Source organism: Mus caroli, chromosome 1 (genome assembly GCF_900094665.2).
Source record: "Mus caroli chromosome 1, CAROLI_EIJ_v1.1, whole genome shotgun sequence".
Classification (NCBI taxonomy): domain Eukaryota; kingdom Metazoa; phylum Chordata; class Mammalia; order Rodentia; family Muridae; genus Mus; species Mus caroli.
In genome coordinates, this window is record NC_034570.1 from 151,809,578 (window position 1) to 151,822,129 (window position 12,552).

General features: G+C 40.8%; 1 protein-coding gene across 1 annotated transcript in view; it reads left to right on the plus strand.

Annotated features, from left to right (window-relative positions):
- The window catches only part of Slc9c2 (solute carrier family 9 member C2 (putative)), a 59,217-nt gene that overhangs the window by 25,772 nt on the left and 20,893 nt on the right, over positions 1–12,552 (plus strand). The window contains exons 10-17 of the mRNA XM_021177277.2: positions 224–392; positions 2,704–2,785; positions 3,511–3,674; positions 4,972–5,088; positions 5,883–5,980; positions 7,062–7,181; positions 8,802–9,000; positions 9,835–10,023. Coding sequence (XP_021032936.1) covers positions 224–392; positions 2,704–2,785; positions 3,511–3,674; positions 4,972–5,088; positions 5,883–5,980; positions 7,062–7,181; positions 8,802–9,000; positions 9,835–10,023 — 1,138 coding nt within the window. The remainder of the gene's footprint in view (positions 1–223; positions 393–2,703; positions 2,786–3,510; positions 3,675–4,971; positions 5,089–5,882; positions 5,981–7,061; positions 7,182–8,801; positions 9,001–9,834; positions 10,024–12,552) is intronic.

A 12,552-nucleotide genomic window follows, 5' to 3' on the forward strand; every position in this document is an offset into this window, starting at 1 on the left:
TGGGCTAATATCCACTTATCAGTGAGTGCATATCTAATGACTTCTTTTGTGATTGGGTTACCTCACTAAGGATGATATCCTCCAGATACATCCATTTGTCCAAGAATTTCATAAATTCCTGGAGACTTTTAAGTGACAGCTAGTGCTGAGTACATGATTTTAACCACAGACGACATTCCTGTATGAAGTGCGTTCATTTGTTTGTACTGTTTCCTGCCCACAGGCTGCTTACTATCATTTTAGTGAGCCCAATTTTGATGCATTCAAGTTATGAGTATGACTGGCGTTGGGGATTCGTCATCGCATGGTCTGGGATCAGAGGCGTTTTCAGCTTACTCTTGGCTCCCGATATTTACAATATTTCTCGATTTAAATTACCAGCACCACATATGGTAGGGAAGATAATCATGCGTTATGATTATTTTATTTACTCATTATTACTTATTTTGTAGCACACTGTACCCAATCTTAAAGTTAACCAACTTTGAGTTAGATTTAAAAAAAAAAAAAGATGCACTCTTTCCATTGCAAAAGTGCCTTGTCAGAAAAGTGCTTATGTTGACAGTGATGAGGGGCCAGCGTTCACATAGCAATTATTATTAGGGCGACTTGGAGACGTGATTTTCAACCCTGCCTTCATCATTCACTGAGCCTCAGCTTTATTTATTTATTTATTTATTTATTTATTTATTTATTTATTTATTTATTTATTATATGTAAGTACGCTGTAGCTGTCCTCAGATACTCCAGAAGAGGGCATCAGATTTCGTTATGGATGGTAGTGAGCCACCATGTGGTTGCTGGGATTTGAACTCTGGACCTTCAGAAGAGCAGTCCGCGCTCTTAACCATTGAGCCATCTCGCCAGCCCGAGCCTCAGCTTTTAATGAGGATCAAGACGATGCTCTGTAAAACAGCTGATGCTTAATAAATGCCCTGTGAGTTTTACTGAGCACACAAATGCCACCTTTTCCCCAATAGCTATCAGAAAGTGTGACAATAAAATGCCCCGGTGTAGAACATTCAAATCTCTGTGTAGCTGCTAGAACAAAACCTGAGGTGCTAGGTAAGTGTACCCAGGAAAGGACGAGTCTATACATTGTTGCATAAAAGACATCCTTTAGTCTTCTGACTCATTTAAAAATGTTTGACTGTAGCCGATATAATGACACATGACTTTGACCCCAGCAGTTGGGAATCAGAGACAGGTAGATCCCTGTGAGTTTGGGGCTAGCCTGGTTTACATAGCAAGTTCCATGACAGCCATAGCTTTGTAGAGCGACTGTAACAAAACAAAACAAAACAAAACAAAACAAAACAAAACAAAACAAAACAAAACAAAACAAAACAAGCCTGGCTGAAGATATTGTGATCTGCAGTGGAAAACAATACTTGGTTTCCTCTCTTCTTCCAAATCGTGGACAAGCCGGTGGATAAGTCTTGTGACATATAGTGCTGTAGCAGACACCCTAGGCATGGGCTGGCAGCCTTAGGGGCACTTCATTATTTGTTCATTTGCTTCTGCAGCGCTGGGGCTCAAACCTAGGACCTCGCATATACTAAGCAAATGTATTACCAATACCCTAGTCTCTGGACCTCAGTATTTATGACAGTGTGGAATGAGATAGAAAAGTTTCTAGACTTCTCCAGGGCCAATTTTCCACAATATACCCATGGAATATACTTCAATTTTTTCTTGGAGGGAACAAACCGCCACCGTAGCCACCTTCTCATTTGCTGAGGGGTCTGGAAGTGAGTGTCAACAGTCCCTGATGTCTCAATGGCTCAGTGCTGGCCTGGGATTTTTTTTCTCTTCATTGCTATTTTGTTCCTGCACCCAGAGGTCCATAGAGAAGACATATATATGTATTTTTTTTTGAGATTAACTGTCAACCCTTTTCATTTTGAACGTGGGGAAATCAAAGTAAAGAAGATGGAAAACTGTATTCCTCCCCTAGGCCTTTTGTAAGACTTTAATCTGTGGCCTCGGCCTGGGAATTAATTTGGTGTTGAAGAAAGTCTGAGTTTCGCAAAGACATACTAACCAAGAACTTACCCTCCTGGATTCTCGTCTGTGAAATGAGTTGGCCTCAAGTGTGAACTTTTAACTAACCTCTGGGCATCATTTTTACAGTGTTTTCTAAGTCTGCACGATATTAGGAATCCCCTGAGTTGCACTCCAAGCCTACAGTCATGATATAGTCATGATAGGTCTGGGAGTCAGAGGTTTGACAAGCACCTCACATGTTTCATTAGTTTGGGGAAATGTTTTGGAGGGGATCTCGTTATTAACTTCATTTCCTAGTAAAGAGTCCTAAGCTATGCTCATAGGGGTTACCTGGCTCCAGGGCTCATGGCTAACAGATGACAAAGCTAAGCCGACAGATGTGTTTGTCTTTTTGTTTGCTGTGGCGTTTTTTCCCCCACCATGCAAGTGGCCACAGCCTTGCTGACTAGTGTCCTTATTCTAGAATACACATCATTTTTCTTTTTTTTCCTCATTCAAACAAAAAGCTAATTTCTGCCCTAGTGTACTATGACCAAACAGTGTCCACAAAATGACCCCTTTGTTTTTAGCTTGTTGGAAACAAAATGTAGGACTATAGATTGAGTTAGAATTTTGCAGGTGGGTAAATGAACATTGTTCTTTCCTGGAAAAAGTATTTGATATTTTGGCTATAATATCTGTATGTTTTGTTTTTAGTTTATCTTCTATATACAAGTACTATCATTATTGACAACAGGAATAAATTCACATATGATGCTTCGTTCAGCCAATACGTTAGGTAAAGTATATGTGTTATTCAGAGGTTTACTGGGAAAAATGCAAATAGAATATTAATGCAGGGTTGTGTAGAGGTTGCTTATAGATCTCAGGAATTGACTTAAAATGAGTTATTTTCGTTAATGGATTGTATATTGATCATTAATTGTAATATTGGTTCATATAATTTAGTAGAAACCAAGTGAATAGAGCCTTTAAAAAAGGATGGGTCTTTTCCTTCCACCAAGGCGTCTAGACTAATGGGATGTGGGGACTGGAGGATAAGCAGCTTGTCTTTAAGGACACACCCATCATTCCTGTGCATCCGCCAGCGGTTAGAGCTTAAATACATGAGACACATGAGTGACAATACCTGGATGGTTTTAGTTTTCCGACCTGGCCATCTTTTTAGTCAAAGTCAGGGATTCCATTGGCAGAAGAGGAAAGGAGAGAATGGTGTTGGGAGATACTTCACAAGTTCTACTAAAGCTGCCTAACTCCAAAAGGAATTGAATCTGCAGACAAAAATATACTGTGTTAGATAAAATCACAAATGGAAACATTTAATAATGTCTAAGTGGAATTTGAAACTATTTAGAATACAATACATAAGAGCAGTGACATAATAAATAAACATGTCAGGTAGAGAAATTCAGAATAAGCTCATTGGTCAAGGGGAGGAGAAGGAAGCCAAGGTGGGTACTCTGCTAAGGCCTTCACTACTTTTTTTTTTTTTTTAAACCACAGGTTTGTGTGCTCTCTCCCTCCCAAGACAAATGGCTGTTCGAAATGCCATTGAACACATTCAGGAGACTATACGGAACACAATAACTTTATTTAAGACAGAAAAAATTTTGACAAACGTTAACTGGAACGTAGTAGAAGAAAAAGCAAAAATCGAATACAATCCTGTGAGTTGATAGTCTCACATTCCCTCTCTGGGTCTTCCTGTCTGTCATGACTCAATATTAAAAAACATGATTCTGGGACTGGGGAGATAGCTCAGTGGGTAGAGTGCTTGTCACACAAGCATGGGGACCTGAGTTTAATTCTCAGAACATACATAGAAAAGCCTGATGTGGTGGTGCCTGCTTGTGGCCCCAGTGCTTCGAGGTTCACAGGACAGCCACGTAGCCTACGCTGTGGGTTCCTGCTTCCATTGATAGACACTGCATCAAGAGTTGAATGTATATAATTGTCAAAGAACAAAAATCCCCTTAAAAGTCAAACATAAGCAAAAAAACTAAAAGAAGGTGAACGGCTATTCTGAGGAAGGACATCTGACCTTTAACCTCCACACTCATGAGCACACATGTGCACACACGCAAACATCTCTGTACATGCACATACACACAGTCCTGATTCCAGTTACTGTTTGGTTTTGGACCCCGGGACAAGGGACTGAGGTGCATATTTTAGATTCCAAAGCAGTCCTGGCTTCCAGGTTCTCCCAGCATCCCTCAGTCCCCACCTGGCACACCTTGACCCCAACCTTGAATTTTCTAGCCCAGGGGCTGGGCTGCCCTTCCTCCAGGTGTTCCTCCCTATATAATCCAGACATTTTGGTCTCTCTCTCTCCTTCTCTTCTCTCTGTGCACTCTCCCTTTCTCTTTCTCCTCTTTCCCTAATCCTTCCCCATGGCAACTCCTCTGACCTCCATCCCTGGGGCCAGTGAACTCGCCTGAGAGCAGCTTCCCAATAAACCTGCCTTTAGTATAATCTAATCTCGCCTTGAACTGGCCCATTTCACCGGTGGCATAGGAATAACCTATCACTAACTAAACGCTGTAAAACATGTACTAGCTTTGCTGTCCTGGTGAGGCAACTTCAATTTCCTCCCTAAAAAGAAAGTCGTTATGATTGATTGTCCTTTCTATCAGATCCAAGAAGAATGGACATTTCTTAAAATGAATTGCAAACAATGATCTTGGCCAAGATAATACTTCAAACTGGTTAAGATCCTGAGAGAACTTCCCTGTGTGTTATAAAATGCAGAAAACACTGGCTGATGTATAGAATAGTGGAGTATAGATGGGTTTGGAGGATAGGTGGAATACTGAAAACAGCAGTGTCGTAGAGAAGCATATCACCCAAGTTACACGTCGCTCGCCAGTGCAGCGGTTCTGAGTCGGTTACCGAAAGCGTCTTTAAGTACAGTGTTTGCCCTGTCTTTACCAGTTTTACTTATTTTTGACTTTGTTTCTTCAGATTTTAAAACAGACTCACGTTCAAGTTTCCCACAGTCCCCTCAGTCCAAAAGAGGAGTCCCCAACCGATGAAGTTTTAATAGAAGAGGCCAGATTGCATGTAGCTATAATACAAATGGTTGGTATCATTCTAACAGTCTTAATTACATTTATTTTTGTCTTACATGCCTTTAATCTTTAGGGTTTTGAGGCGATTAGAAAACCCTTTTGTCTCCTTATATAGTCGATTGACACAATTAATGTTTGAGCTACAGAAATTTATTTATTTATTTATTTGATGTGTGTGCATGCATGCGTGCACATGTGAGTGTGTGTGTGTATGTGCGCTCACGCGAGTGCGTGTGTGTGTGTGTGTGTGTGTGTGTGTGTGTGTGTGTAAAGGCCGGAAGTTGATAATGGGTGTCTGTCTCAGTTGCTCTCCAACCTTACTTTTGGAGACAGTGTCTCTTACTGAATCTGAACTCACTGTTTTGACCAGGATGAGAGCTGGCAAGCTAGCTGCTCAGTGAGTACAGGCACATGTCACCTAGCCGGGAGATCTGAGTTCTAGTCCCCGGTCCGCTTAGTGGAAGGAGAGAGCCAGTTCCCACACATTGTCCTCTGACCTCCTTGTGCTCACACAAGCAATAAATAAATGTAAAAATAACTAAATAAAACTGTGAAAAGAAGCATATGTTATATGTATGCTTTGTTTTTTTGTTTTGTTTTGTTTTTTTCTTTTGAGGCAGCCCAGGCAGGCCTGGCACTCATGACAATCCTCCTGCCTCTCAACTGCTGGGATTACAGGTGTGAGCCACAGTTCTCCGCCATTCCATTTGTCTTGATCCTTTGTAATTTCTATTTAAATATAAGTGTATAAATATATGTAAGTATGTATAAATATGAAATGCTAAAATATAAAACCTGTTTTAGAGTAGCTTTGAAAAGCAGTGTAACGATGGTACCCTTGGAGTAGAGGCAGCTCGAATATTAATCGGTGCCACCAAAAGTTACTGCCCCATCCACGGAAAGTAAGTGAGACACTTCTTTAATTGATATTTCCCAAATGGAATGAATGTATCACTATGGAAAAACCGAGAACTGAATGTCTGGATTAACCAAGCTGTCATTTCTGCTATCTGTATCTGACCTTCTGTTCACCCACCCATTCACTCATTTACCCAATAACAATTTTTCTTCTTCTCCCTCCAGCTCCTTTTCTTTCCCCTTCTTCCTTCCACCTTCTCTCCCTCCCTTCCTCTATCTATTCCCCTCTCCCTTTCTTTCTTTCTTTTTTTTATGCTGGGCCTTGAGCATGCTGGGTAAACTCTCACCACGGTCTGTATCCCTACCCTACACTCGTCTTGTTTGAATGGCCTCTTTCCATCCTGCCTCCCCTCTTCATTCGTCTTATAACTTTGGAGATGAATCTGGCTTAATTAAGAGACAAGAGAATCCATGGATGAGAATCTACATAGCTTTGCTTGCTCTTATGATTATTTTGCTTTTATATCATATTCACTTTATTAGAAAAGGTACAGAAGCCTTGTTCTCGGACTGCTCTCCGGGGATGGCGTGAGCTCTGGAATACTTGGCCTAAATGACGCAGTACAGTCTGGTGGGAAAGGTTCAGCATCTTAGACATGTACCAGTATCTGGTCCCCATCCTGACAAGCAGTGATGAATGGACACTCTGAGACAAACCTGTGAGACAGTGGTGACAAGAACAGCCAGGGGACATTACTATTTCAACAATCTGGTGCTTTCTGAGGGAGATCTACCATTGGCCCAGGATTGCATTTGGGAAAGTTGGGACATTCAGTTGCTTTAGGGTTGGGCAACATGAAACAACAAGAAACTTAGTTCCAGAACTCCAAAGGGGACAGTCTGGAGCGGCTTTAATTACGTTCTGTCTCAGGTCAGGATAGATCTAGGAACAAGGACACAGGCGTGTCAGGCTAAAAATGTCACTGAAACGTGACCATGGTGGACAGGTGAATAGGTGCAGCAGCTAAGGGCTGAGTAGGCTCACATTGAATTTGCATATCTTTCCCCCTTTTAGTGTCCCAACTGAAACATATTTTTAATAATATTTATGTGCATTTTTCTTAGATTCATGAGTATTTCTGATGTTTCAACTTATGTGAGAGCTAGGAGTTGGCTTATAAAGTTTAAAAACATGTTAACTTACTTGGAATATCACAAAGAAAGGATACTTTTCACTGTACCCGGGTAAGTATTAAGAACCTTTAGTAGTGACATACACAACATTTTAGAGTAGAACACCCCTCCCTTAAAACTAAGTTTATATCAGATATTTACAGGTTAAGTGTTGACTGAACAGTGTGTTTGCCTTTTCTATTCTGTCTTAGCAACTTCATTGATACCCTTGTTAAAGAAACTGCTAGCATCTTAGGGCTCGCTTATATACCATGTTGTGTACAGTATTCATCCTGGTAGAGGACTGAGCCAGGGTGAGTGATATCCACGATGGGCTAAATTTAGCTCTGTGTAACTTCATCAATAGAATAGTGTAGTCTGTTTTAATAATATAGCATTGATGTCTAAAATTAAGGAAACATTAATTAACACTACCTTAAGAATGCCTGTTACTGATTTTCCAAAATGTTATAAAATACCCACTTTTCTTAGCTTGGGTAGATTTTTCTCTTTCCTATGTAGACTGTGAACTTATATATAATTTTCAGAGCAGGAAAACAACCTTTTTTCCTCCCCAACAGTAGATTTCAAAACAAGAACATACTGGGAATAGTTTTTGCTTTCATCCATTGAATACATTGAAAGAGAACATTAAAAAACAAATCAAACTCCTAGCATCGTGACACATGTTCAGGAACACTTACCACTTTTCTTGTCTCTGTGAGGGGACACTGGACATGAAGCAACTCAAGGGAGAATAATTTTGGCTCAAGGTTTGAGGAGGCATAGGTCACCATGGCAGAGGAAGGATGGCATTGGGAGAGTAAATCTGTTTGCTCATACCTAGGTAGAGATGATTGTCTGTCTATCTGTCTGTCTGTCTGTCGTTTCCCTCCTTCTCTCCCTCCTCCTCTCCCTCCTTCCTGCAGTGTGTTTATGATTGCAACAGCCACATCATATCCTGAAGCTAACTCTCTACTACACTCTTCTTCCTTTGGTTCCCACAACCCTTGCACCCCTCTTCCGACGTGCTCCCTGGGCCTCAGAGGCAGTGACATAAATGTCCCCTTTGAGGCCAAGCACTCAGCTGTGCCTGAATCTAACCATTGTGACCAGTTGTGAGTCCCTGCTTTGAGTGTGGCCTGCTGTAAAAGACGTACCCCTGACGGGAGTTCGCTGTGCTAGTATATGGGTATACGCTTATATATTTGGAAGCCAGTTTTACTGTCCATCTGACAAAACTTCAGCTGACAAAAGTTCCGCCATAAGAATTGTGTGCTCCTCAGCCATGGGCGTTTGGCCCAGCTCCACTTTGGCAGGTATATATTGATTTATTACATACATTGATGGAACCATCCTCTTGTGCTCCTCTATTATAATCTCTATATAAAGCATGCCTGTTGTTGCTATTGTTTCAGTTATTCTGAGACAGGGTTTCTCTGTGTAGCTCTGCCTGTCCCGGAACTCACGGTACAGACCAGGCTGGCCTTGAGCTCTGTTATCTAGCGCCTCTGCCTCCTAAGTGCTGGGACTAACAGTGTATACCACCATGCCCTGATGTATGTTTGTTATTTTTACTTATCTTCTCCATATTATTTCTAGTTTAATTTGTTTAGACAGATGTTGGACTTCTCTCCTTACTGGTTATACTTTAAATGATCTGGTATTTTATTTGGTCTTTTTCTTTTCCAGGAATAATAAATTTCTGATTTTTGTCTATCACATTATAATTTCAGAAGAATTTGAATATGCAACATATGTTGTAACAATAATGTATATTTTCCCCATGATCATACATTTGTGGCCAATTGCAAGAGAGTTAAATGTATCGGCACTGACATCCATAAACTACTATTTTATGTTTTTATATACATTAGAATCAGCACTGAAGGTACTGTGGAAAATAGAAATACGTTGTATAAAAAGAATACTTCAGATATTTTTGAATCCACTTTTGCTACTTTATTATACTTGATACCAGAAACTGTTTGTTATTACAGCTGGTGGGATCCTGGGATGTTAACACCCTTAGTCTGAGCCTTGGACATCAACTAAGTCTCATAAAAGTAGAGAGACTTTCAAGGAGTAGGTGAAAAAAAAATCTCAGATATAGATACCTCCCTTAAATTCTTCCTGAAATAATGCAGAACATCCCCATAATGCATTGTATAAACAAATACAGATGAGCTGGCTTGAGAGCCACATGTCAGACCAGATAGCTCGGTGTGACCATAGTTTATCATGCCTCATTATTAATATAGTCTTACAGCAAACTTGTTTATTGCTTTTAAAATTTTGAATCACATTCAATGTTATGATGTGGAAAATTAATAGTTTAGGGGGATTCCAGACAAATAGCTTAAAATTCAGCTTTTATTATACAGCTCATGGGGCTGGAGAGATGGCTCAGTGGTTAAGAATGGGCACTACTCTTGTTCAGGGTCCAGGTTCAGTTCCCAGAGTCCACACCGAGTGGCTCACAATTACTCCTAACTCTAACTCCAGATCCAGAGCGCCTGGTTCTCTCTTCTGGGCTCCCTGGGCACTTGCACACATGTGGTACACACAAACACACACTCAGGTGAACATACACACACACACAAAGAAAATAGCATTTAGAGAATAACTCATTTCTAGTTGACTTACAGTTTTAAGTCTTTCCTTCTCCCCTCTGACAATACATAGCTGTGACGGAGTAATAGATACTCTTTGTTTTTTTAAACAGGTACTAATTTTAAAAAGGAAATATTTTCTTCAGAATTGGAATACTTTGGACTTTTTTATCATAGTCATGGGAATCACGGATATACTGTGCATGTACTTCGTCAAGCTGAGACCAGACAGCTTGATTCTCATCCAGTTTACGGTGGTGATAGGATATTTAAGAGTGATTAGGTTTCTTCCCATCTTCAAGGTAAGGCTTCTTATACTGAAATGCTGTTTCCCTGCATGGTTTGCTAGGCGATTTACTAAGTTTCACTGCTTTGAGAGACACAAGAGAGGGGGAGTTGCTTCTTCCAGAATGTTCTTTGAATAGCCACCTGCTCGTTTGCCCCTCTCACTCTTTCTGCCGTTACTTACTTCTTGCCTTCACAGAGGGTTTTCCAGTCACAGCAGAGACTGAGCGGAGACTGGAGCTCTACGCCCCAGTTTTACACCTCATCCTTTTTGCTCTCTTTCATCAGCCTAGTTTTTTTTTTTTTAATTTTCCTTCTATTTATTAGTGATGCCCATTTAGTGTTCATCAGAAATGCTCTGCAGAGTTGTATATGTAAAATCCACTTAAAGGGATAATTTCGATGCTATGGTATTTGCCTTTGGGGTTGAGCTGAGAGCTCACAAACATTACACAAACTACTAGACATAAAGAGGAGTAGTGAGGCTAACACAGCTTGGTAGAACTTATAGGGACAATCAGTTTTTATGTAGATGTCTTGTGCACATAAATGCACAAGAGAGGGTTTCTCTGTGTAGCGCTGGCTGTACTGGAACTTGCTCTGTAGACCAGGCTGGCGTTGAACTTGGAGATTCCACTGCCTCTACCTCCCAAGTGCTGGATTAAAAGTATGAGCCACCTCGCCCAGTGCAAGATAATTATTTTAGAAGTAATATTCTATGAAAAAAAATTAAAGATGGAAAAGGTTTTAATGGTGTTTTGTTGTTTGTTTTTAAGATTTATTTAATGTGAGTGCTCTATCTGCATGTACACTTGCATGCCAGAAGAGGGCACCAGATCACATTATAGGTGGCTGTGGGCCACCATGTGATTGCTGGGACTTGAGCTCTGGCACTCTGGAGGAGCAGCCAGTGCTGAGTCATCTCTCTGGCCCCTTGGTAGGGTGTTTTTATGTAAGCCAAATTGTTGTGTGACTTTTGGGGAGAGATGTTAAAAGAAATCGTCTGTACATTTCAGATCGGGAATCCATGACAGGCCAAAGCAGTGATTTCAAGTGCCCCTTGGCAAACCTATGAGTTTTGGGGGTTTATTTAACAGTAATGTGGGCAAAGGGTTTCTTACAGAGATGTGGGTGAATCAGAGGAGGCAGGTCCGTTTCCTTTCCCTAGCATTCCTTACTGTTATATAATTTTGGGAAGAGGCCTTGTGACCCTTGTAAGTTTCAAGGACTTTCTGATTCTTGTGAGTGGTTTACGTCCTGAGTCTTAAAGAGAACTTCCTCCCGAATAGAATGTTTCACTTTAGGGGAGATTGTTAAACAACAGAAATCTATTGAGAATGCGTCCAGCAATTCTCTATCAGTTAGCCCTGTGTCTTGTACTACCTGACCAAAATCTTAACAAAGAGTATTTAAGAAATTAACATTATTATTATATATTTGGATTTTTTTTTAATTAAGCATTCCCTCTTTGCCAGGAACTGGGGGAAACACTTTATATAACTTATCCAGGTAAGCTCCTTGTGAAGTAGATATGACTTCTACATAAAGTTTGGTACCCTAAAAATTAGACTCAGCCCAATGTGACTTTGAAAGGAAATATACCTGCTTCATCAAAGACTGAGAATATTGGAGATCTTTATTTTAGATGCCTTAGGAGTCAATGGTCAGCTCAGTGGGTTGTCAGTGTATCTATCACAGAGGAAAGCTTTGAAAACATTTTCTTTAAACAAGATCCCTTTACCTACAAAAGGCAGCTAATAAAGTCTGACTCCGTTCCTTTAATTCTTTCACTATGGTACTATTTTCTTGTTACTTTTTCTCCTCCTAATATTGAGTCTTTCACCAAGCACCGCTGTGCTCTGACCCAGCATGGTCTCTGTGGGAAGCCCCCTTAGTCACATGCTTGACGGTGTGCTTCGGAGCAATGGCTTCACTGGATTTCCAGGCTTTATTTAATACACTCATTTTGTACAAGAGGGAATAGAGTCCTCAGAGCCACGGGGAACCTGCTGGAGGTCACAACCCCATTCTCTTAAGTCCCCACACTGACTAGTTGACCTCCGCCTAAAGTAGATAAATGTAGACTGTGGATGGAAAGTGGCCTGCGAGGTGTATTCTTCACAGCTGTTACTCAGGGTTTTGGGGCACGACTTTTGCTTTCTGAAATTGAAGTGTAGAGAGACTGAGGGACAGGGGCATGCTAGAGACTCCACCTAAAGCTACAGAGTTACTTATTAAGCTTTAACTTCTTTAGGGTGTGACTGCAAACCCAAATGTCCGTGGATTCAGGCAGAGGCCTTTTGGAAACAGGTCTTGCTAGATCACACCGTACGGTGCCTGACATTGTAATGAGAGACAGACCCAAACTCTACATTTCAGAGAAGTTCCTGGACATGTTTTTGGTGGCCTATAGATGACACTCTGAGAGCCTCTGCTGGGGACGATGCTTTTTATATTCTTTCTTTTACTTCCTTTCCTATTTCTTCCTTCCTTCCTTCCTTCCTTCCTTCCTTCCTTCCTTCCTTCCTTCCTTCCTTCCTTCCTTC